Here is a 23990-nt window from a genome sequence, read left to right as displayed (position 1 = left end):
TGATGAGCATAATGATGTATTGCATTGGGCAAATCTGCTGCAAAAGATCTCTTTCAGGTATTCTAAAGCAAAGATGTCACTTGGAGGACTAAGGTGTGCCTGACCCAAGCAAGGGTGTTTTCAGTTGCCTCATATGTATGCGAAAGCTGGACAGTAAAGAAGGAAGACTGAAGAAGAATTGATGCATTTGAATTATAGTGCTAGCAAAGGATATTGAATATACCATGGACTACCAGAAGAATGAACAAGTCTATCTTGGAAGAAGTAGAGCCAGAATACTCCTTGGAACCAAGGATGGCGAGACTTCATCTTACATACTTTGGACATGTTATCAGGAGAGATCAGTGCGTGGAGAAGCACTGGTAGAGGGTCAGTGAAAAGGAATAAGACCCTTAATGGGATGGATTGACACAGTGGCTGTAACAACAGCAACAGTGAGCCAGTAATCCCACTCCTAGGCATATACCCTAGAGACCTAATAGAACTGATATGAACAGACTTATGCACACCTGTGTTCATTGCTGCACTATTTACAGTAACAAAAAGTGGGAACAATCTACATGCCCATCCGTGGGTTAATGGATAAGCAAAATGTGGTTACATATATATGGTGGAATACTATGCAACCATAAAGAATGATAATGAGTACTTGAAACAACGTGGATGAACTGGAGAACATTATGCTGAGTGAAATAAGTCAGTCACAAAAGGACAAATACTGTATGATCCCACTTGTATAAAAAGATAAAAATACGTATACATACAGAAACCAACATTCATTGGTGCTTATCAGGGATGGGTGGAAAGGGAGGAAGAAGGGGAATCACTCTTTACATAGCAGACACTTGCTATTTTTGTTGATGGGAAAGGTAACACTGAATGTGGGTAAAGTGTGCACAACTTGACCAAAGTAAATGATGCCACTAAGAAGTAAGTACACAAACATACACGCAAAAAGGGATATGTTTGGTAAATGCTAGAACATATGTAATTTTGCAACAACCACCACCAAAAAATATATGTGGTTACATATGTATGTATGTATGCATTCATATATGTGAATAGGTATATATGTATTTGTGTGTATATATACATGTAGCTAGATGTATAGACGTGTTTGTGTGTGCATGCATTTATGTTCATATAATAAAGCACATGGGGGCACAGTTACAGATATTTCTTAGGCATAACCAAACACCTTGCAGTATTGGTTTTCTGGGTTTGAAGCATTGGGACCGTAGTCTTGTGGGGCAACTTGGTCAGTTGGCATAATATAGTTCACAAAGTTTGTGTTCTACATCCTAGTTTGGTGAGTAGCATCTTGGGTCTTAAAAGCTTGTGAATAGCCACCTAAGATGCACCTACCAGTCTCGTTTCATCTGGAGCAAAAGAGAAAGAAGGAAACCAAAGGCTCAGAGAAGAAACTAGTCTGCAGGACTAACAGTCCACACGAACCACAGCCTCATCTACCCTAATACCAGAAGAACTAGATGGTGCCTGGCTGCAACTAATGGCCGTTTGTATCAGGGCCACAATAGATGGATCCTGATAGAAGGGGGGGAAGTGTGCAGCAGAACTCAAATTCTTAAAATGTCCAGATTTACTGCACCAAGTAAGACTAGAGGACTCCCTGAGACTAATTGCCCTGAGATACTCCATAAACATTGAACTGAAACTACCCCCTGAGGTCACCTTTTACCTAAATAACAGGTTGGCTTATAAAATAAAGAACATTAACAGTGAGTACTGTGCACCTTTAAAAAAGTTATATGAGACTGAATAGTTAACGGTTACCCTAAAGATGAACAGGTAAGGGGACAGGAAATCCAGATTGCTGGAAGTGAAACATCCAGAACGGAATCAATGAGAGTTTTAACACGTTTTGGAAAATATAACCAATGTGTCTGCACAGTTGGTGTAGTAATTGTTAAATGGGACCTAATTTGCTGTGTAAACTTTTACAGAAAACATAAATATCATTTTTGTTTACCAAGTCTGTAGAAGAACTAACTTCTGTGATACCTGGTTTGTTATACTATCACTGGTTTAAAATGCATACAGATGACCCTTTTATAACTGCCTGACAGTGTATAGGGAAACCCTGGTGGCGTAGTGGTTAAGTGCTACGGCTGCTAACCAAAGGGTCGGCAGTTCAAATCCGCCAGGCGCTCCTTGGAAACTCTATGGGGCAGTTCTACTCTGTCCTATAGGGTCGCCGGAACTGACTCGATGGCACTGGGTTTGGTTTTTGGTTTTGGACAGTGTATAGTATCATTTATTTTTTGTATAGTTCTGATTGAATAACTAGAGTTTTAGAATATATTTGTTAAAAAACCAAACCAAACCCAGTGCCATCGAGTCAATTCTGACTCATAGCGACCCTATAGGACAGAGTAGAACTGCCCCAAGAGTTTCCAAGGAGCGCCTGGTGGATTCGAACTGCTGACCCTTTGGTTAGCAGCTGTAGCACTTAACTACTACGCCACCAGGGTTTCCAATATATTTGTTAGATACAAGAAATCAATTATAGTTAGGCAAATGACATGTTTAGTGATATGAAAAAACAGTAATTTACCTCTAATTCCTTAAATCGTAATAAAATGTTATTTTTGAGTTTAGCATTTTTTAGACAATAGACTTCTGTTTTCTTTTGATGAGTATTATTCTTACTGACATTTCAGTTTGTCATACTTTGTATCTTCTTCATGTTTTTATTGCTAAACTTTGTATCTTCCTCATATTTTTATTGCTAAGGGTAAATAATTGAGTCAGTACTTTAAAAAATTGAATCATCTACATCAGATTTGTTCTTTTACTTATTAATTCCAGTACTTTTTAGGTTTAGATAAAAAATTTTTTTAGAGTTCATTTGGAGGACCTGAGGGATAAAATTAAAAACTGTGGGGACCAGCCTTAATTTGGTTTTTGGAACAGAAGGAATATACTGTAACTTTCTCTTATTTTTCTGGTGGAGAAAAATGTTTTTTTGCCGACAGGAAAATGCAGTTCTACTAAGATTCTTGGGTCATAGATCAGAGGCTTGGATCAGCGAAAAGAAATGAACTTTTGGAAGAATTCTGGTCCAGTATTATGGGCCAGTTTAAACTACAGTGTAGGCAGTGGCAGATTGCCTCATTTCTCCCTATAAGGAAAGGCAACATAAGAGTAATACTCACCAGGAGAAAAAAAAAGGGTATGTGTGTGGGGGGTTCCCAATAAATGATAGTTTATCTGACACTATAAGCAGCTTCTAAGCTCTCTTGGAAAAACTTGAAGGAGGGGGTGTGGAAAAAAGCAGAAAAGGAAGTTGTTCCAGAAGAGAATCGATTTTGTTTGTGAGATGTGCCTGGTGGTATCCAGTCAACTCCTATTCCTCCCTAGTAATGCAGACGAGCAGTTGGTGAAGAGAATCCAAAAGTCACTCATGCTTTACTCTGGAAAGCATTTTGAGGTTATTTTTGCTGCAGATTTAATTTTATAATTGTGTTTTCCTTGATCCCAATCCTGGAACACACAGAGATGGATATAGGAACAGACAGTCATGGAGCATACTCTGAGTGGAAGGAAGTGACTGAAAGTTTTTAGGAATGTTACAGATAAACAAGCGATCCATCCCAGAGGAAAGAAAGCGCGACTGTTAGCTGTAGCTGCGTACATTATTTTTTATTTTCTTAATAAATGTCTCAAGTTTCTGAACTGTGTCATGCACATTGTTTTGAATATATTTAAATTTGAGGTATGTAATGCTCAATTTTTAGTTGATAATTTTAAACCATATAAGTTTCACTAGTGAAATGGAGGGAGCACACTGCTTAGAAGAAATTTTCTTGCCTTCCTCAATCATCTTAAAGTCCTTCCTGCAGTTCAAAAAAAAAAAAAATTCTTCTTGCTGGTTTCTTTTGCTGAGTCTCAAGTCTGCTCATGCCTACACTGAAGGCTTATACCGATATGCACTTTGAGGTTCCCTGCTTATCCCTCTGGGAGCCTCTGAAAGTGGTTTGCTTTTTGTGTGTATGTGGGAGGTGTTGAGGGGGAGGGTGGGTGCTGTTTACTCTCATTCCAAACAACAGCTTCTCAGAAGTTAATAGTGAAATCATTTCAGTCAATAAAGAAAAAGTTAGAGATTTACAGGACTGCAATTATGTAAGAAATGATATATTGATAGGCTTCCTGTGAGATAGTTTATACTGTGTGCTTAATAAAAAATGCAAACTGTTGGAAATGAACAAATGTCTACACTGAACTATTTACAATGTGAAGAAGAAAAAAAATGTATCTGCTTATGTTAGTTCAGGAGAAAAAAAAATTTCCCCAATATTTTTAATTTCTTTACAAAACTATTTAATTCTTTTTTTAAAATTTTTATTGTGCTATAAGTGAGAGTTCACAAATCGAGTCAGTCTCTCATACAAAAATTTATTTATTTATTACTATATACTCCTCCAATTGTTCTCCCCCTAATGCGACAGCACACTCCTTCCCTCTACTCTCTTTTTGGGTCCATTCGACCAGCTTCTGACCCCCTCTGCCTTCTCATCTCCCCTCCAAACTGGAGAAGCCAAGATAGTTTCATGTGTCTACTTGATCTAAGCTCACTCTTCACCGGTATCATTTTCTGTCCCATAGTCCAGTCCAATCCCTGTCTGAAGAGATGGGTTTGAGAATGGTTCCTGTCTTGGGCTAACAGAAGGTCTGAGGACCATGGCTTCCGGGGTCCTTCTAGTCTCAGTCAGACCATTAAGTCTGGCCTTTTTATGAGAATTTGGGGTCTGCATCCCACTGCTCTCCTGCTCCCACAGGGGTTCTCTGTTATGGTCCCTACCAGGGCAGTCATGGGTTATAGCCAGGCACCATCTATTTCTTTTGGTCTCAGGCGGATGTAGTCTCTGCTTTATGTGGTCATTTCTGTCTCTTGGGCTCATAATTACCTTGTGTCTTTGGTGTTCTTCATTCTTCTTTGCTCCAGGTGGGTTGAGACCAATTGATGCATCTTAGATGGCCGCTTGCTAGCGTTTAAGACCCTAGATGCCACTCTCCAAAGAGGGATGCAGAAAGAGTTCATTATGCCAGTTGACTTAGATGTCCCCTAAAACCATGGTCCCCAAACCCCTGCCCTTGTTACACTGGCCTTCGAAGCGTTTGTTATATTCAGGAAACTTCTTTGCTTTTGGTTTAGTCCAGTTATACTGACCTCTCCTATATTGTGTGTTGTCTTTCCCTTCACCTAAAATAATACTTATCTACTATCTAATTATCCAAAACACCTTTCCCTCCCTCCCTCCCTCCCCGCTCTTGTAACCATCAAAGAATATTTTCTTCTCTGTTTAAACTGTTTCTCCAGTTCTTATAATAGTGGTCTTATACAATATTTGTCCTTTTACAGCTGACTAATTTCACTCAGTGTAATGCCTTCCAGATTTCTCCAGGTTATGAAATGTTTCACGGAGTCATCATTTTTCTTTATCGATGCATAGTATTCCATTGTGTGAATATACCATAATTTATTTATCCATTTATCCATTGATGGGCACCTTGATTGCTTCCATCTTGTTGCTGTTGTAAACAGTGCTGCAGTGAACATGGGTGTGCATATATCTGTTTGTTCAAAGGCTCTTATTTCTCTAGGATATATTCCGAAGAGTGGGATTGCTAGATTGCATGGCGGTTCTATTTCTAGTTTTTTAAGGAAGCGCCAAATCAATTTCCAAAGTGTTTGTACCATTTTACATTCCCACCGGCAGTGTATAAGTGTTCCAGTCTCTCCACAACCTCTCCAACATTTATTATTTTGTGTTTTTTGGGTTAATGCCAGCCTTATTCAAGTGAGACGGAATCTCATTGTAGTTTTCATTTGCGTTTCTCTAATGGTTAATGATCATGATCATTTCCTCATGTATTTGTTAGCTACCTGAATGTCTTCTTTAGTGAGATGCCTGTTCATATCTTTTGCCCATTTTTAATTGGGTTATTTGTCTTTTTGTAGTTGAATTTTTGTAGTATCATATAAATTTTAGAAATCAGGCAGTGGTCAGAAATGTCATAGCTAAAAAAATTTTCCCAGTCTGTACATAATCTTTTTACTCTTTTGGCGAAGTCTTTCGGTGATTTTTAGGAGCTCCCAGTTACCTGGTTTCTCATCTGCATTGTTAGTAATGTTTTGTATACTGTTTATGCAATGTATCAGGGCGCCTAATGTTGTCCCTATTTTTTCTTCCATGATCTTTATTGTCCTAGATTTTATGTTTAGGTCTTTGATCCATTTTGAAGTAGTTTTTGGCCATGGTGTGAGATACGGGCCTTGTTTCATTTTTTTGCTATTTAGTTCTTTTAACAAATATGTTTTTGTGCAAATGACTTGCTCGTGGTAATAAGTTATTGAAAACATAGACATGTACAAAGATTAAAGTAAAATATTTTGTCCATTGCTGTCATCCTAGATATAATCAATGTTAGCACATTGGTGGTTATACCTCCAAAACTACCAGGAGGAGCTTTTTTTAAAAAGTAAAAATTAAAGGCCTGTATCCTAGTTCCAATTTATATTGCATTACATTTTCTGGGGTTGGTAAGCAGGATTTTTCCTCTTTCCCTCACTTCCTTATTGTTTTTTAACTGCTTAAGTTATGCTTGAACACATTTGTATTGTAAAAGAGTCATGTACTGAAGTAATGCACTGAGCAAATAGGAGACAGTCTTCAAGCACCCTCACTCCTATGCTGCTTCCCAGCCAGAGGTCACCACTGTCAACAGTGGATCCTGGCCAGGCACCTGTAGGTGCATTTACAGACATAGATATCTATATTTATAATTGTTTAAAAAATAAATGGGGCATATTGTTGGTATATATGTACTGTTTGGAAACCCTGGTGGCGTAGTGGTTAAGTGCTACAGCTGCTAACCAAAGCGTTAGCAGTTTGAATCTGCCAGGCACTCCTTGGAGACTCTGTGGGGGCAGTTCTACTCTGTTCTGTAGGGTTGCTATGAGTCAGAATCAACTCGACGGCACTGGGTTTGGTTTTTGGTTTTGGTATGTACTGTTTTGTGATTTTCCTTTTTCACTTAATGATTTACTCATTAGATTTTTCATTATCCCACATAATGATATACTGATGAGGTCAATATTGTTCTGTTATTTTAATTTCATTCATTACATCTATTTTTAAAAAGTAAATGAATATATCCTTTAGGCAAAAATTTAAACTGTACAAATAAAGCAAAAGTCTTCCTTGATTTCAGTGAATCCATTCCATTCTCCAGAGATAATTTCTGTTACCATTATGTGTATAGTGTAAAAAAAAAAAAAAAAAAATTTATAGGCCTTCCTTTTTTAAAAAAATGTATTTGCATACTTAAATAACACACTTTTATGGTTTTTATAAGTGATTATTAAAATTGTTACCTCAGTTTTTCTGTAATTTGCTCTTTTCACTTAATAGTATACCTTAGATCCTTGTTAGCACATAGACATCTACCTCTTTATATTCCATACTGTAGATTAGCCATAGTTTATATAACCATTTGCTACTGGTGAACACTTACATTGTTTCCATTATTTGATAATTGTAAAGGATATTGCAATAAACATTCATACACATGCATCTTTGTGTACCTGTTAAAGTGTTCTCTAGGATAGACAGAAAGAACTGCTAGGTTGGTGGAGACGTGTGTTTTTTTATTTTAATGAGAACTACCAAATATCCTTCAAAAGATCTGTACCACTTTGGTCTTAGTGTTGGTAATTTTCTGTACTTTACCTAATGCTGAGTGTTATCAGCCTTTTAAAAAAATATTCTGTTCTCATGAAATATCTTATTACTATTCTAATTTGGGTTACTGGTATTCTAATTTACATTTAAAATTTTCTATTGCTTTGGACTTTCATTGCCCATTTTTGTTTGGATAGTTAATCTTTCTTTTCTTTCTCTTATTAAATATAGGGGGAGATGATTAAATTTTATCATCCCAAGGTCATTTATAGAATTTTACCCTTTTCCTCATGGATTTATAATACTACCTGTATCATAAGCTTTAATTCTCAAATTAATGTGGATCTGTTTCTGAAGTCATTTCTGTTTCATTGAGCTATTTGTTTACTACCAATATCACACTTTTAAATGAATATAGCTTGATAAAAATTCTGCTGTTTGAGGGGAGTGTTCTTTCCCATGTTAGCCTTTCTTGAAAAAATTTTTCTTAATGTATTTTTTTATCCAGCAATTTTTCATTTATACTGTATTACAAAATATCACGTAAGTACCTGTTTGTGTTTTGATGGGGATTGTATTGTATTTTAGATTAATTTAGGGGGAGATCTGACATATTTACAGTATTGGGTCTTTTTGTCCAGAAACATTTTGTGTCTCTACATTAATTCAGATCCCACTTGGCCTTCAGTCAAGTTCTATGGTCATCTGCCTAATGGACTTACATATTTCTTTTACCTTTAGCCCTAAATATTTTATTGAATTTGTTGCTTAAATTTTCTTTTAGCCATATTAAGAAGAAACAGGTAAAATTAATTTTAACGGTAAACTTTATTTAACCCAGTATATTAGAAATACTACCATTTTAATGTGTAATCAATATTTAAAATATATTGGTAAGATATTTCTCCTACTTGTCCTCCTCCTCTCCTTTTTTTTTTTTTTTTTGGTATTAAGTCTTAAGAGTTCAGGGTGTATTTTTACACTTCAGGTCAACTCAGTTCAGACTAGCCATATTTCAAGTGCTCAATAGCTACAAGTGGCTAGTGGCTGTTACGTTGGACAAGTGTGGTTCTAAGTGGACAGTCATATTGCCTGCAAATAATGAAGTTTTTTCCTAACTTAAAAAAAAAATTTTTTTTTTCCTTGCCTTAATGCTTTTGCATGGAGTACTAGTAGTAGTGCTGATGTTGATAATATTGGCGGGAATACTTCCAGTGCTTGACTGCTATGGATTTCTTGTTAGATAGACTTTGAAACTAAAGAGGTTTCCTACCATTTGTAGTTTGTAAAAAAAATTTTTTTCCCTTAAATTAGGAATAGGTGTTAAAATCTACCAGTGGTTTTTTTGGTTCTATTTTTGGCTCATTATTGATTACCTATAGAAAGTAGAATTATGGAAATTAGGATAGTCTTTACAAAATTCTATATACTTAGGCAATATGAAAACTTTCAAATCATTAACTTGTTTTACTTTTATAATAGAAAAAGAAAAAGTGTTATTTCAACATTTAAACACAGTATATTGTACAGAAATATATTCTTCTTTGTATTCATAGCACATCTTAACTGTGTTTTTTTCCTCAAGCCGGACTCTGGACTGTCTTCACACTAGGTGGTGCGGGCAGCAAACAGCAAACTCCAGAGCTCTCTTCACCTCTGGCCAACCAGAGTCTCCTGCTTTTGCTGGTGTTGGCCAACCTGACAGATGCACCAGACGCACCAAACCCCTACAGACAGGCCATTATGTCCTTTAAGAACACACAAGGTTTGTGGTAATTTTCTTTTTTTTTTCCCCCCTAAATATTCTTTCTAATGAGGAAAGAGGATATTGTTTACTCCATATTGTTTATTGAGCTACAGTTTTGGAGCTGCCATTTGTATATTATCATATTAGTTAGACATGAGAAAAACTTAAGTTTTTCTGTCTATATTGCCAGCAAGGTCAAATAAATCATTGATGAGGATTGCGATCCTTTTTATCCATTTTAATTTATGTTTCTTGCAGAAACAGCTGTACTGGCACGTATTTAATTTGCATCAGCCCGTCCTGTCTGCTGGGGATAGGAATTACCTGGAAAACCCCAAGAGATATGTTGTTGGAAGTTTTTCATTTAAAGTCAATATTCCAGTTAAAGTTTTGTAGGACTAAAAATCAGAACAAGAGTTGGCAAACAGTTTCTGCAAAGGAGTAGATGACTTTGCAGGGCCATATGGTCTCTGTCACAAACTGTTATCTCTGCCGTGGTAGACAAAAGCAGACACAGGAAGAGATTACTAAATCAATGAGCCTGGCTGTGTTCCAATGAAACTTTGTATACAAAAATAGGTACGAGGTTGGCCCGTGGACTAATATTTGCTAACTTCTGGATTAGCTGCTCTGCAGGAGAAAGATGTGGCAGTCTGCTTCCACAAAGACTTCAGCCTTGGAGACACTATAGGGCAGTTCTACTCTGTTGTATAGGATTGATGTGACTCAAAATAGACTTGATGACATTGGATTTTTTGGAATTAGAACATGACAGATATTTCCATGTTGAAACAGTAATCTCTTACCGAAAGCTTAGGCTATTTCAAAGCTGAAATAGAAGAACAACATCAAAAAGATACTTTTAATGAGTTTATATTTAAAAATAGTAGGTTGAAGACTAAACTTCCCTAAGATAAATAGTTGAGTAATAAATATTAGTAGGCAAGGAAATAATGATTGTATTCATGTAAGTATGAAAAGAAATGTCTTCTTCAGAAAAAATGTCACTGGATTATGTAAGAGGGAAATCCAGCTTCTGTAAGTGCACAAAATCAGAGAATGCCACCTACAGAACCAGATTAGGAATAACAACATGACAACATATATAGTTTCTTTATGCTGGAGCCATGGTGGCGCAGTAGTTAAGAGCTTGGCTGCTAACCAAAAGGTTCACAGTTCAAATCCATCAGCTGCTCCTTGGAAACCCTGTGGGGCAGTTCTGCTCTGTCCTGTAGGATCGCTATGAGTTGGAATGGACTCGATAGCAATGGGTTTTAGTTATGCGCAAGGTATTGAAAGACGTGTGAAGCATCAGAAGAAGATGGAAGGGATACAGGGTCACTGTATCGAAAAGAATTGGTCGACATTCAACCATTTCAGAAGGTAGCATATGACCAAAAACCCATGGTATTGAAAAAAAAAGTCTAAGCTGTACTGAAGGCATTGGTGAAAAACAAGGCTCCAGGAATTGATGGAATATCTATTGAGATGTTTCAACAAATGGAAGCAGCGCTGGAGGTTCTCAGTCATCTGTGTCAAGAAATTTGAAAGACAGCTACCTGACCACGCGACTGGAAAAGATTCATGTATGTTCCCATTCCAAAGAAAGGTATGCCAGCACAATGTGAAAATTACCAAACAATATCATTAATATCACACGAAACTAAAATTTTGCTGAAGATCATTCAAAAGCAGTTGCAGCAGTACATTGACAGGAAACTGCCAGAAATTCAAGTCGATTCAGAAGAGGACTTGAAACAAGGGATATGATACCATTGCTGATGTCAGCTGGATCCTGGCTGAACGCAGAGAATAGCAGAAAGATGTTGATCTGTGTTTGATTGGCTATGCAAAGGCATTCGACTGTGTGGATCATAACAAATTATGGATAGCATTGCAAAGAATGGGAATTCCAGAACACTTAATCGTGCTCGCGGGGAATCTGTACATAGACCAAGAGGCAGCGGTTTGAGCTGAACAAGGGGATATTGCAAGGTTTAAAATCAGGAAAGGTGTGCATCAGGATTGTATCCTTTCATCATACTTATTCAATCTGTATACTGAGCAAATTATCCGAGAAGGTAGACTGTATGAAGAAGAATGCAGCATCAAGATTGGAGGAAGACTCATTAACAACTGCAGTATGCAGATGACACAGCCTTGCCTTTGGAAAGCAAAGAGAGCTTGAAGCACTTACTGAAGAAGCTCAAAGACCACAGCCTTCAGTATGGATTACACCTTAACATAAAGAAAACAAAATCCTCACCATTGGATCAATAAAAGCAACATCATGATAAATGGAGAAAAGATTGAAGTTATCAAGAATCTCATTTTACTTGGATCCTCAATTAGCATCCATGGAAGCAGCAATCAAGGAATCAGATGATGTATTGCAAATCAAATGACATATTGCATTGGGCAATCTTCTGCAAAAGACCTCTTAAAGTGTTAAAAAGCAAAGATGTCACCTTGAAGACTAAGGTGCACCTGACCCAAGCCATGGTGTTTTCAATCACCTCATATGCCTGTGAAAGCCAGGTGATGAATAAGGAAGGCCGAAGAAGAATAATTGCCTTTGAATTATGGTGCTGGTGATGAACATTGAATATACCATGGACTGCCAGGAGAATGAACAAGTCTGTCTTGGAAGAAGTACAGCCAGAATGCTCCTTGGAAGTGAGAATGGCAAAACTTCATCTCATGTACTTTGGACAGGTTGTTAGGAGGGACCAGTCCCTGGAGAATGACATCATCCTTGGTAAAGTAGAGGGTCAGTGAAAAAGAGGAAGACGCTCAATGCAATGGATTGACACGTGGCTGTAACAAAGGGCTCAGACATAGCAACAATTGTGAGGATGGCTCAGGACAGGGCAGTGTTTCGCTGGGTTGTACATAGGGTTGCTATGAGTCGGAACTGACTCAAAGGCACCTAACCAAAAATTCAGCAATCTTTACAGGAGCACATTACCAGGTCTTTCTCCCAAGGAGTGGCCGGTGGGATTGAAACACCAGTCTTTCGATTGGCAGCCGAGCACTTAACCATTGCGCCACCAGGGCTTTTTAATATTAAAAAAATAAGCCAAACCCATTGCCCTCAAGTGGATCCTGACTCAAAGTGACCCAATAGGACAGAGTAGGACTGCCCCATAGAGTTTCCAAGGAGTGACTGTGGATTTGAACTGTTGACCTTTTGGTTAGCAGCCGTAGCTCTTAACCACTGTGCCATCAGGGTTCCAAGATCAATATAGTAACTAATGTAGCAAGATTTGTCCAAAACTAATATAATTGAGATGGGTAAGAAGTGCAATTATTAGATAAGAACATTTTAAAGGCTTTTTTTTTTTTTTTTACATTTTTTTCTTTTTTTATTGTGCTTTAAGTGAAAGTTTACAGTTCAAATCAGTTTCTCATACAAAAACTTACACACACATTGTTACATGACCCTAATTGCTCTCCCTACAATGTGACAGCACACTCCTCCTCTCCACCCTGTGTTTCCCGTGTCCATTCAGCCAGCTCCTGTCCCCCTCTGCCTTGTCATCTTGCTTCTGGACAGGAGCTGCCCACACAGTCTCATGTGTCTACTTGAGCTAAGAAGCACACGCTTCTCACCAGTATCTTTTCATGTCTTATAGTCTAGTCTAATCTTTGTCTGAAGAGTTGGCTTTGGGAATGGTTTTAGTTTTGGGCTAACAGAGAGTCCGGGGGCCATGTCCTCTGGGGTTCCTTCAGTCTCAGTCAGACCATTAAGCCTGGTCTTTTTACTGTAATTTGAGTTCTGCATCACACTTTCCTCATACTCCATCAGGGATTCTTTGTTGTGTTCCCTGTCAGGCACCATCTAGTTCTTCCGGTCTCAGGCTGATGGAATCTCTGGTTTATGTGGCCCTTTCTATCTCCTGGGCTCATATTTTCCTGGTGTCTTTGGTGTTTTTCATTCTCCTTTGCACCAGCTGGGTTGAGGCCAGTTGATGTATCTTAGATGGCTGCTTGCTAGCTTCATTTTAAAGGCTTTTGATGCTCTCTGCCATGTTCCTTTCCGGAACTGTTGTAATACACATTTCTTATATATAGTGGATAAGGGTGCCAGTTAGTTGTATCTTTGAAATTATGGTATCCTATTTTTATTTGTAGGGGAACTGGGGAATCTTTAACAATTTGATAGATAAAAAATGAAAACTCGTGTGTCTGGTAGTATTTTTTCTATTCATTACTATACTCTTCTTCATGTTGACAGGATGGCCTTAATGGTTAAGAATGCAAGTTTTGGAGTTAGGCAGACCTGGATTCACAGCACAGCTCTATCACTTAGGACCTGTTAGACGTTAAATAATTTGCTTGTTTTCAGTGAGCCTCAATGGATTTTTCTGTAAAATGGAGATAGTGTCACTTGATAATATTTTATAAATACCAAGCTAGATAAGGTTTTAAAATGATAAGCTTAGATTTTGCACCATGGTATACGGTATGTACTGTTGTTACCTTTGCTAATCAGACCAAATGTTGGTGTTTAAGTTTGGATGTTGCTTGGGATAATCATCTTTTGGGAGTCCACATAGCACAGTGATTCAGTACATTGGCTTTTGAGTTAGACTGACCAGGGCTCACATCCCAGTTTTCGTTCTTTAAGCCCCAGCTTCCTTATGTGTAAAGCAGGGCTTGTAATCTCTATCTCACAAGGTTCTAAATAAGAATTAAATGAGCATTTAACAACAGTATGGAGCCCTAGTGGTGCAGTGATTAAGAGTTCTGCTGCTGACCGAAAGGTCAGCAGGTCAAATATACCAGCTGCTCCTTGGAAATCCTATGGGGCAGTTCTACTCTGTCGTGTAGCATCACTGTAGGTTGAAATGGACTTGACGGCAACAGGTTTGGTTTGGTTTTTTGGTACAACAGTAAAGACTGACGAAATGATTGCTGCTATTAGAGAAAGCAGTATAATGTGGCAACAACAGAGACCAACCTGGGTTCCACTCAGGGCTGATCTTGGAAAAGTTATTTAGTCTCTCTAAGCCTCTGTTTCATCCTTTGTAGAACTAGTTCTAATGACATGTTTGTTGTTTGGATAATAAAGGATGATGTACATAAAGCTGTCAGTATAATAGCTGGTTCCTAGCACTTTCAGTAGTATGTAGATGTAGATACACACACACATACTCCATTTGCAATCATGTGTAATACAGGTTGGTGAATATGTTACTTGGCTTCCATTGTTAAAAAAAAAAGTGTATCGTGTTCAGAATCTTTCTCCAGTGAGTCTTCTCTAGATTCAGTAATATTTAAGCACTCATTGTACGTGCAGCTTCCTCTTGCCGTCCTTTGCAAAAAATACGAAGTCAGTCACGCAAAAGAATTATTTTTTAAGTGTCAAATATACAGTGTTAGGATTGAAAAAATAACCCATCTTCCAAATGTGGAAGGACAAGTGAGGACACCATGTTGTAAAATTTTGGATACATTCTCAGACATTTCTAGATACATTCTTTTCACAAATATAAAGATTAGAAAGGAGAGTCTGAAAGGACTAAGACTGTGCTAACGAAGACTGTTTGTGTTGGCACACATCTCGTTTCCCTAGGAGCACAGCTGTTGGAAATGGTAAAGCCGTTTCTGATCTTTGTAGTGGTTCTCTGTTGTAAAATTCTTGGTGCTTACTTTTCAAAACACATTAAAACAGCAGCTCTTCGTGCTGTCATGTTCCAGTATTTTATTTGATGAGATTATGACTTTCTCTGAGTCAGACGAACCTATCTTTCTTTTCTTTTTGGCTTCCTAACCTTGCTTGCTTCAGTTTCTAAGCAAATCCAGTTAACTGTAGGCAAGGGCCGTTGTCAGTTTTGGAATACCAAGAGTTTTCCCCAGCGTGGGCTGTAATTCATGGTTCTGGTCATCCCAGTGACTGTGCATGTATATATTTTTAAGATTCTTAGCAGTTGGTTAGATATGTTTTCCTTTTTAGAAAAAGTTATGCAAGTTTTCTGATCATTGTCTTAGATTTGGCTTATTTCGTTCATTTAGAAGCTAATACTGAACGTAGCCAACTTTGATATTATTTTAAAACTGGATAAATTATATGTTGTTATTCCAGCCATTTTATTTCATTAATTGGATTAATGATTGGTAGACACTTCAACCATGATTATTCCTTTGAAAAAAATTAGCTTCAGGCAGTTTTTTTGTTCTTAATCCTATTTTACAGGAGGATTTTCTGTTTTATGTAGAAATTTGTGTTCTTCATCTCTAGGCATTTTTATTTAGTACTGGTGGACATTTAGGTTGGTGACAACACATCTCTGTGACCTGGTTTAGATTGTATCCATAGGGGGCTTTTTTACCTAGCCCACAGCTCTGTTTTTAAGCTCATATTTTTATAGTAGATTTAATTCAGCTATGTTATTATTGTTGTTAGGTGCCGTCCAGTTGGTTCAGACTCATAGTGACTCTACGTACAGCAGAAAGAAAACACTGCCCAATCCTGCACCATTCTCACAGTTGTTGCTGTTTGAGCACATTGTTGCAGCCACTACGTCAGTTCATCTCTTTCCTCTTTTCCACTGACTCTCTACTTCACCAAGCATGACACCCTTCTCCACGGACTGGTCCCTCCTGATAAACTACGTGAGACACTCTCGCCATCCTCACTCCCAAGGAGCACTCTGGTTGTACTTCTTCCAAGACAGATTTGTTTGTTCTTGTGGCAGTCCATGGTATATTCAGTATTCTTCGCCAACACCGTAATTCAAAGGCATCAATCAGTCTTCTTATTCACTGTCAAGCTTTTACATGCATATGAGGCGATTGAAAATACCATGGCTTAGGTCAGGCGCACTTCAGTCCTCAAAGTGACCTCTTTGCTTTTTAACCCTTTAAAGAGGTCTTTTGCAGCAGATTTGCCCATTGCAATGCGTCGTTTGATTTCTTGACTGCTGCTTCCGTGAGCTTTGATTGTGGATCCCAGTAAAATGAAAATCTTGACATCTTTAATCTTTTCTCCATTTATCATGATGTTGCCTTTTGGTCCAGTTGTGAGAATTTTTTTTTTTTTTTTTTTTTACGTTGAGGTGTAATCCATACTGAAGGCTGTGGCCTTTGATCTTTGTCAGTGAGTGTTTAAGTCCTCTTCACTTGCAGCAAGCAAGGCTTTGTCATCTGTATATCACAAGTTGTGAGTCTTCCTCCAAACCTGATGCCGCATTCTTCTTCATACAGCCTACCTTCTCCGACTGTTTGCTCAGTGTACAGATTGAATAAGTATGGAAAGGATACAACCCTGATGCACACCTTTCCTGATTTTAAACCACGCAGTATCCCCTTGTTCTGTTCGAATGACTGCCTCTTGGTCTGTGTACAGGAGCCTCATGAGCACAATTAAGTGTCCTGGAATTCCCATTCTTTGCAGTGTTATCCATAATTTGTTACGAAACACACAGTTAAATGCCTTTGCATAGTCAATAAAACCCAGGTAAACGTCTTTCTGGTATTCTCTGCTTTCTGGTATTCTCTGGATCCAGCTGACATCAGCAATGATATCTCTGGTTCCATGTCCTCTTCTGAATTTGGCTTGAATTTCTGGCAGTTCCCTGTCGATGTGCTATTGCAACTGCTCTTGAATGATCTTCAGCAAAATTTTGCTTTGTGTGATGTTAATGATGTTGTTTGATAATTTTGAACATTCTGTTGGATCACCTTTCTTTGGAATGGGCACAAATATGGATCTCTTCCAGTTGGTTGGCCAAGTAGCTGTCTTCTAAATTTCTTGGCATAAATGAGTGGACACCTCCCACGCTGCATCCATGTGTTGAAACATCTCAGTTGGTATTCCATCAATTTCTGGAGCCCTGTTTTTCACCAGTATTTTCAGTACAGGTTGGACTTTTTCCATCAGTACCATTGGGTCTTGATCATACGTTACCTTCTGAAACTGTTGAACGTGAAGCACTTCTTTTTGGTACAGTGACTCTGTTTTCCATCCATCTTTTGATGCTTCCTGCATCATTCAATATTTTGCCTGTAAAGAAAAACAAAACCCATTGGCATCAAGTCGATTCCAACTCATAGGGACCCTATAAGAGAAAGTAGAACTGCCCTGTAGGGCTTCCAAAGAGCACCTGGTGGATTCGAACTGCTGACCTTTTGGTTAGCAGTGGTAGCTCTTAACCACTAGAGCACCAGGGTTTCCTTTTGCCCATAGAATCCTTCAGTATTGCAACTCAAGACTTGAATTTTTTCTTCAGTTCTTTTAGCTTGAGGAATGCTGAGCCTATTCTTCCCTTCTGGTTTTGTAACTCTAGGTCTTTGCACCTTTCATTATAATACTTTACTTTGCCGCCCTTTGAAATCTTCTGTTCAGCTCTTTTACTTCATCATTTCTCCCATTTGCTTTAGCTGCTCTATGTTCAAGAGCAAGTTTCAGAGTCTCCCGTGACATTCATTTCGGTCTTTTCTTTTTTTCCTGCCTTTTTAGTCACATTTTGCTTTCATCATGTATGATGTCCTTGCACAGCTCATCTGGTCTTCGGTCATTAATGTTCATTGCATCAAATCTGTTCTTGATATGGTCTGTAAATTTAGATGAAATATATTCAAGTTGTATTTTGGCTCTTGTGGACTTGTTTTAATTTTCTTCAGCTTCAGCTTGAATTTGCAACGAGCATTTGATGGTCTGTTCCAGTCAGCCCCTGGCATTGTTCTGACCGATGATATTGAGCTTCTCCATCATCTCTTTCCACAGATATAGTCGATTTAATTCTTGTGTTATTCCATCCGGTGAGGTTCACGTGTTGAAAAAAGGTATTTGCAATGAAGAAGTCATTGGTCTTGCAAAATGCTGTCATACAATCTCCAGCATCATTTCTGTCATCAAGGGCATATTTTCCAGCTACTGTTACTTCTTCTTTGTTTCCAGCTTTCACGTTCCAATCACCAGTAATTATCAATGCATCTTGATTGCGTGTTTGATCAATTTCAAACTGCAGAAGTTGGCAAAAATCTTCAATTTCTTCATCTTTGGCCTTAGTGGTTGCTATGTAAATTTGAATAATAGTTGTATTAACTGGTCTTCCTTGTAGACGTGTGGATATTATCCTATCACTGAGAGCATTGTACTTCAGGATAAATCTTGAAATGTTCTTTTTGATGATCCACGCGACACCATTCCTCTTCAATTTATCAGTCCCAGTACAGCAGAGTATATGATCGTCCAATTTGAAATGGCCAGTACCAGTCCATTTCAGCTCTCTGATGCCTGATGCCAAAAACATTCCTGGATGTTTATGTGTTCCTTTTCATTTTTGACAACTTCCGGTTTTCCTAGATTCATCCTTCGTGCATTCTGTGTTCTGATTGTTAATGGATATTTTCAGCTGTTTCTTCTCATTTTGAGTTGTGCCACATTAGCAAATTAAGGGTTAGAAAGCTTGACTCCATCTAGGTCATTAAGGTTGACTCTACTTTAAAGAGGCAGCTCTTGCCCAGTAGTGTTTTGAGTGCTTTCCAACCTGAGGGGTTCATCTTCCAGCACCATACGGGACATTGTTCTGCTGCTATTCATAAGGTTTCACTTGCCAATTTTTTCAGGACCACCAAGTCCTTCTTTCTAGTCTGTCTTAGTCTGGAAGCTCTGCGGAAGCTGGTCCATCACGGGTGACTGTGCTGGTATTTGGTGAAATACCTGTTTCGTAGCTTCCAGCATCATAGCAACGTGCAAGCCACCACAGTGTGACAAACTGATAGACGAGTGGTGGAGTTTAGCTATATTAATGCAGAAATAGTAACAAAGTCAAACTATGTGACTTAGTTTTGTTCTTTTTTAATTAAAATTTTAAATCTGAAATGTAGTGACTTTATATGCAATTAATGAGAATTAAGTTGTATGTGTTATTTTAATAGCGCTTTTATTATTTACATAAGGTACAGTCCAGAAAATACTAAAGTAATGGGGTTTTTTACATTGTTTTTTTCCTGTCTTCCAGATAACAGTCCTTTCCCCTCGTCAGTTCTACATGCTTTCCAGATTAACTTTAATAGTTTGTACACAGCTCTATGTGAACAGCAGACGTCTGATCAGGCAACTCTCCTCTTGTATACATTACTCCATCAGAATAGTAATATTAGAACATACATGTTGGCTCGCACAGATATGGAAAATCTTGTAAGTATCATACTAAACATTTTATGCTTTTTGTGCTTTATGATATTTTGAAGAACAATGTGTTTTCTGAAAAGGATAAGTGTGTTTGCCTGGTTGCCATAAGGGCGATGGTCCAGGGATTGATACGGAGATGTTAACAGACATTGGCAAAGGATGTGAGTTTTTTCAGTGTATAAGATAACTCACATGGAGATGGCGTCACAGACTAGGAGAACACAGCAGCGCCCCTAACTGGTGTTCTAAGCTTCCCTGTCCTTTAGGCTTTTACCAGCCACTCTGTTGCCCATGATTCTGCTTGATTAAGTCAGCACTCTCTGCCATTCTCAGACAGATTTTTATACCCATATGGTCCCTTCCATCTGTTAAGTTGCCTGCATGTCCACCCAGATTAAGTAACTAGTCACAATTGCAGCATATTCCTGATGAGAATAGGTAAAAGGAAGGATGATTTTTAAACTCAGTTTCTCAAGTGTCCTGTCTCTCTTAGAGTCTTAGACTTTAGGGTTGCCAAAACTCAGTTCCTGGAGTGTTACAGGTACCAGACATCACTTAAATATATACCGTCCTTCACAGTGTGAGTGAAAGTGGCTCCAGAATTTTTGTTCTTAGGCAAACCCCTATATGCAATTATTAATGTTCATTAAAAAGTAAGCTACTTCAGCAGGCTGCTAATACTATTTTTGAAATACATAGTATATAGAAAACCATGGGCTCTTAATGCATTAATATAAATGCTGTTATTTCTGAAATAGTAGCAACTTGCTGGCAGCAGCTGCCGTGTTTCCTGTGTACCAGTTTTTATAGGCTGATGGCAGAATTCACTGGGTATTTGGTAGCCTTTTTTTCCAGAGTTAATGATAAAATACTGTGCACTAATGAGTAAACACGGAATGTTAGAATTCTTAAGCAGATTCAATATCAAAGTGACACTGAAAATAAAGTGTGTGATGAAAGAACTTATCCCTACACAAGCCATAATATGGAAAACACTGTCTTAGACAGCAAAATTGGGTGTAAAAGTGTATTGCTCATGTGAATGAAAATTTGTAAAGAGTAGGTTTGTTTACTGATGGGTGAATATAAGGACACAGACAATTCTGAGCATAACATATCCTGAGAGAAATGATGATAATAAGGACCCATTCTAGAAAATAGCATGGTAAGGATGTTGCTATATACGATGATGCAGGGTGCAGTTGTCTTTGTATATGATGACATACACCAGTGAAAAGTGAGAAAAGTTTTATTTTGTTTTTCGTGTGCTTATTTGTTTCGATTTTGTTTTTTAATTTTCTTGCATGCATTATTTTGATAGTGTCTTAACCGATCTATTTGCCCACTTACCTTTCTCCTATGATAAATATTTGTCGAGTCTATAATTATAAAGTATGATTTTGGTAGGAAATTTACTGCGCTGATCTGACTTGTTTTGTTGTTATTCCATTGTTTTGAGAATGTTATTCCATTGTGTTTCAACATGGCTGTATTCTTATATTGGAAGTGAGTTTCTTGTAGACAGCATATAATTGGGTCCTGTTTTTTCATCTGCTATATATATATTTTTTTACCTTTGTCTTTTAATTGGTATATTTAGACCAGTTACATTTAATGTAATTATTGTTATGTTAGGCCTAAAAAACTTTTTTTTAGTTTTTTAGGGCTTAAGTCTGCCATTTTGTTTTTTGTTTGTTTCTTCTGTTTTTCAGTTCTCTATTTTCTTTTTCCTGCCTTCCTGTGGGTTACTTGGACATCTTTTAAAACTCTGTTTTTATTTATCTGAAGTGTTGTTGAGTGCATCTCTTTGTACAGCTCTTTTAGTGGTTGGTTTAGGCATCACATTTTATGTACATAACTTCTCACAGTGTATTGGTATCATCATTTTACCACTTTTAGTGAAGTGTAGAAATCTTACCTCCCTTTATGTACCTTTCAATATGTAGTTGGTTTGGTCCATAGTAGAAGTTTTTATTTTTAGCATATTTTATATGTCATTCCCTTTTTTTTTCCATTGCTAACACCAAAACACACAGACTTCCAAATACTATGTCATAATATTTATCCTGACTACGGTTTAATTTTGTTGGAAATACACCTCTGTATTAATCTGCAAGAATATGTACTTGAAGATTTTTAAACCTTCTAGTAGCTTAGTAATAATTGCCTGTGGTAATCCTTTCAGTGGAGCTAAAGAATGGATTCCAGTAGGGATTTGGCCCTTGGGAGCCTGACACTTTGAGTAGTTCTAGACTGCTATAAAACTCCTGTTAAAACTGAACATCTCAAGAATGATCATCGCGTGCGGTGTAGTTGAAAGGCTTAATTAAGCTTGTGTTTATGGGTGTTTCACACAAGAATGATATGTAGCTCAAAAAAAAACCAAACCCATTGCCATCAAGTCAATTCCAGTAGGGATTTGGCCCTTGGGAGCCTGACACTTTGAGTAGTTCTAGACTGCTATAAAACTCCTGTTAAAACTGAACATCTCAAGAATGATCATCGCGTGCGGTGTAGTTGAAAGGCTTAATTAAGCTTGTGTTTATGGGTGTTTCACACAAGAATGATATGTAGCTCAAAAGAAAACCAAACCCATTGCCATCAAGTCAATTCCGACTCATAGCAGCCCTGTAGGACAGAGTTGAAATGCCCCATAGAGTTTCCAAGGAGCACCAGGTGGATTTGGACTGCTGGCCTTTGGGTTAGCAGCCATAGCACTTGACCACTATGCCCTGAGGGTTTCCTGATGTGTAGCTAGTATGTCCGTATTTAGTAGATTCTTGTAGTAATCTATTTACCTTCATTAGTAAAGAATGAACAAATACAAAGTATTAAAGTAATTGGAATAAACTAAATTGGTCTGAATGAATATAAACAGGATTATAAAAGGAAATGCCTGACAGATACCCTAAAGTATAAACCTTGATACACATGTTGAGAAAATGCCCCTTGGTTATAGTTGTCTGTTATTTTTTTTCATATTTCGTTGAAATCTATTTTGATTTCCTAATATTTCTAAAATATAAGCGTTGTGAATCACATAAATGAAAACATTTTACTCAATTTCTGAGCAGCTATGTCCTTTTTGCATTGTTCTCGGGTTGGGGAAGGTGGTGTGACTTCTTAAAAATTTCAGACAAACCATGAACCGAATTGTCTCCGCAAATCAGATCTCTATGTGGAACAGACCTTCTCAGGGATACCTTCACAGAGTTGGTGATGATTTTCTTTGTTGTTATCTTAGGTATCCATATGGAAATACTTTCAGTCAGAGGTTGGTTTATACGTTCTTTTTTCTCAGAGGAAAGATAACTAGAATATTAAAGCAAAGGGTACAAAGTAAAAGTGTAAAGGTTTAAAACATTTGGTGTTGTAGCAAAAGTAATTGAACTTAATAGTAAACAATAATTTTAATTCCCTAGGTCTTACCAATTCTTGAGATTCTGTATCATGTTGAAGAAAGAAATTCACACCATGTATATATGGCTCTTATAATATTATTGATTCTTACAGAAGATGATGGCTTCAATAGATCCATTCATGAAGTGGTGAGTGACCGGTACTTTGATTAGAGTTACAGAGTTAACAGTATAAACATGTACCTCTGTAAGACTTTCTACTGCGTTAGAATTTCTTCTTTCTTTTCCTTCTGGTGGATGTTTCTGCATGAACCTGGCTTAGAAATGGTACATCTGTCTTCGGATTTAAGAGGCGGTGCTTTTTTTCTGAAAGACTATTGGCCATTGTTAAAAACTCTCTCAAAATGGTTCTTTAGTAATTGGCGCAAATATTTTTGCTGCCACTAGGTTCGTTTTTTTTCTCCATTTTATTTTCACCTTTTAATTGTGGCAGAAGTTGTCAAGCAGGTTTGCTCCTTGCATATAGAATGAGCCAAGAAATAGGGAACAAAAGCTATATGAGCTCTCTAACGAGTTATTTACATTTTTTATTAAATACTATCAGAATTTCTAGGCAATTATATATTTTCTGCTGGGAAAAAAAAGACAAACCTTTAGGTGAATGCTAAATTGGATTTCTAATTTTCATAGTAACATTGTAATTTTACTATGTGGATACTCATTAAATATTTGTTTAATGTTAAATGAGTAAGGCTATTATTACTTGAAACACTTCATCCATTCTGTTGTATAATTGACACACACAATGTTAAGAACTAATGACCTCTCTTCCAAATCAGAATGGATAATTTATTTTTAAATAAATGAGCCAAAACAGAGAGGAGCAACAGAACTATATTAACTGTGTGACCTTTCAAAAGACAGAGACTCCTCTCACTAGTAGAGTTGCCTAATGAGTGTCCTGGGTTAGTATTGCCTGGTAGATTTAGAGCAGTGGCTCTCAAATTTTTTAGTCTTTGTATTCTTAAATTATT

The 23990-nt window shown here is 37.5% G+C and overlaps 1 protein-coding gene across 7 annotated transcripts in view; it reads left to right on the top strand.

The window, feature by feature from the left end:
• Positions 1-23990, top strand: part of DYM (dymeclin) — a 351008-nt gene that overhangs the window by 128423 nt on the left and 198595 nt on the right. For all 7 annotated transcript variants that reach the window (XM_049900187.1, XM_049900186.1, XM_049900183.1 and 4 more), the window contains exons 9-11: positions 9292-9471; positions 19425-19603; positions 23020-23145. In XM_049900187.1, the coding sequence (XP_049756144.1) occupies positions 9292-9471; positions 19425-19603; positions 23020-23145 (485 nt within the window). The remainder of the gene's footprint in view (positions 1-9291; positions 9472-19424; positions 19604-23019; positions 23146-23990) is intronic.

The sequence above is a fragment of the Elephas maximus genome, chromosome 11, assembly GCF_024166365.1.
Source record: "Elephas maximus indicus isolate mEleMax1 chromosome 11, mEleMax1 primary haplotype, whole genome shotgun sequence".
Lineage (NCBI taxonomy): Eukaryota > Metazoa > Chordata > Mammalia > Proboscidea > Elephantidae > Elephas > Elephas maximus.
This window is presented reverse-complemented; position numbering and strand designations above follow the sequence as displayed.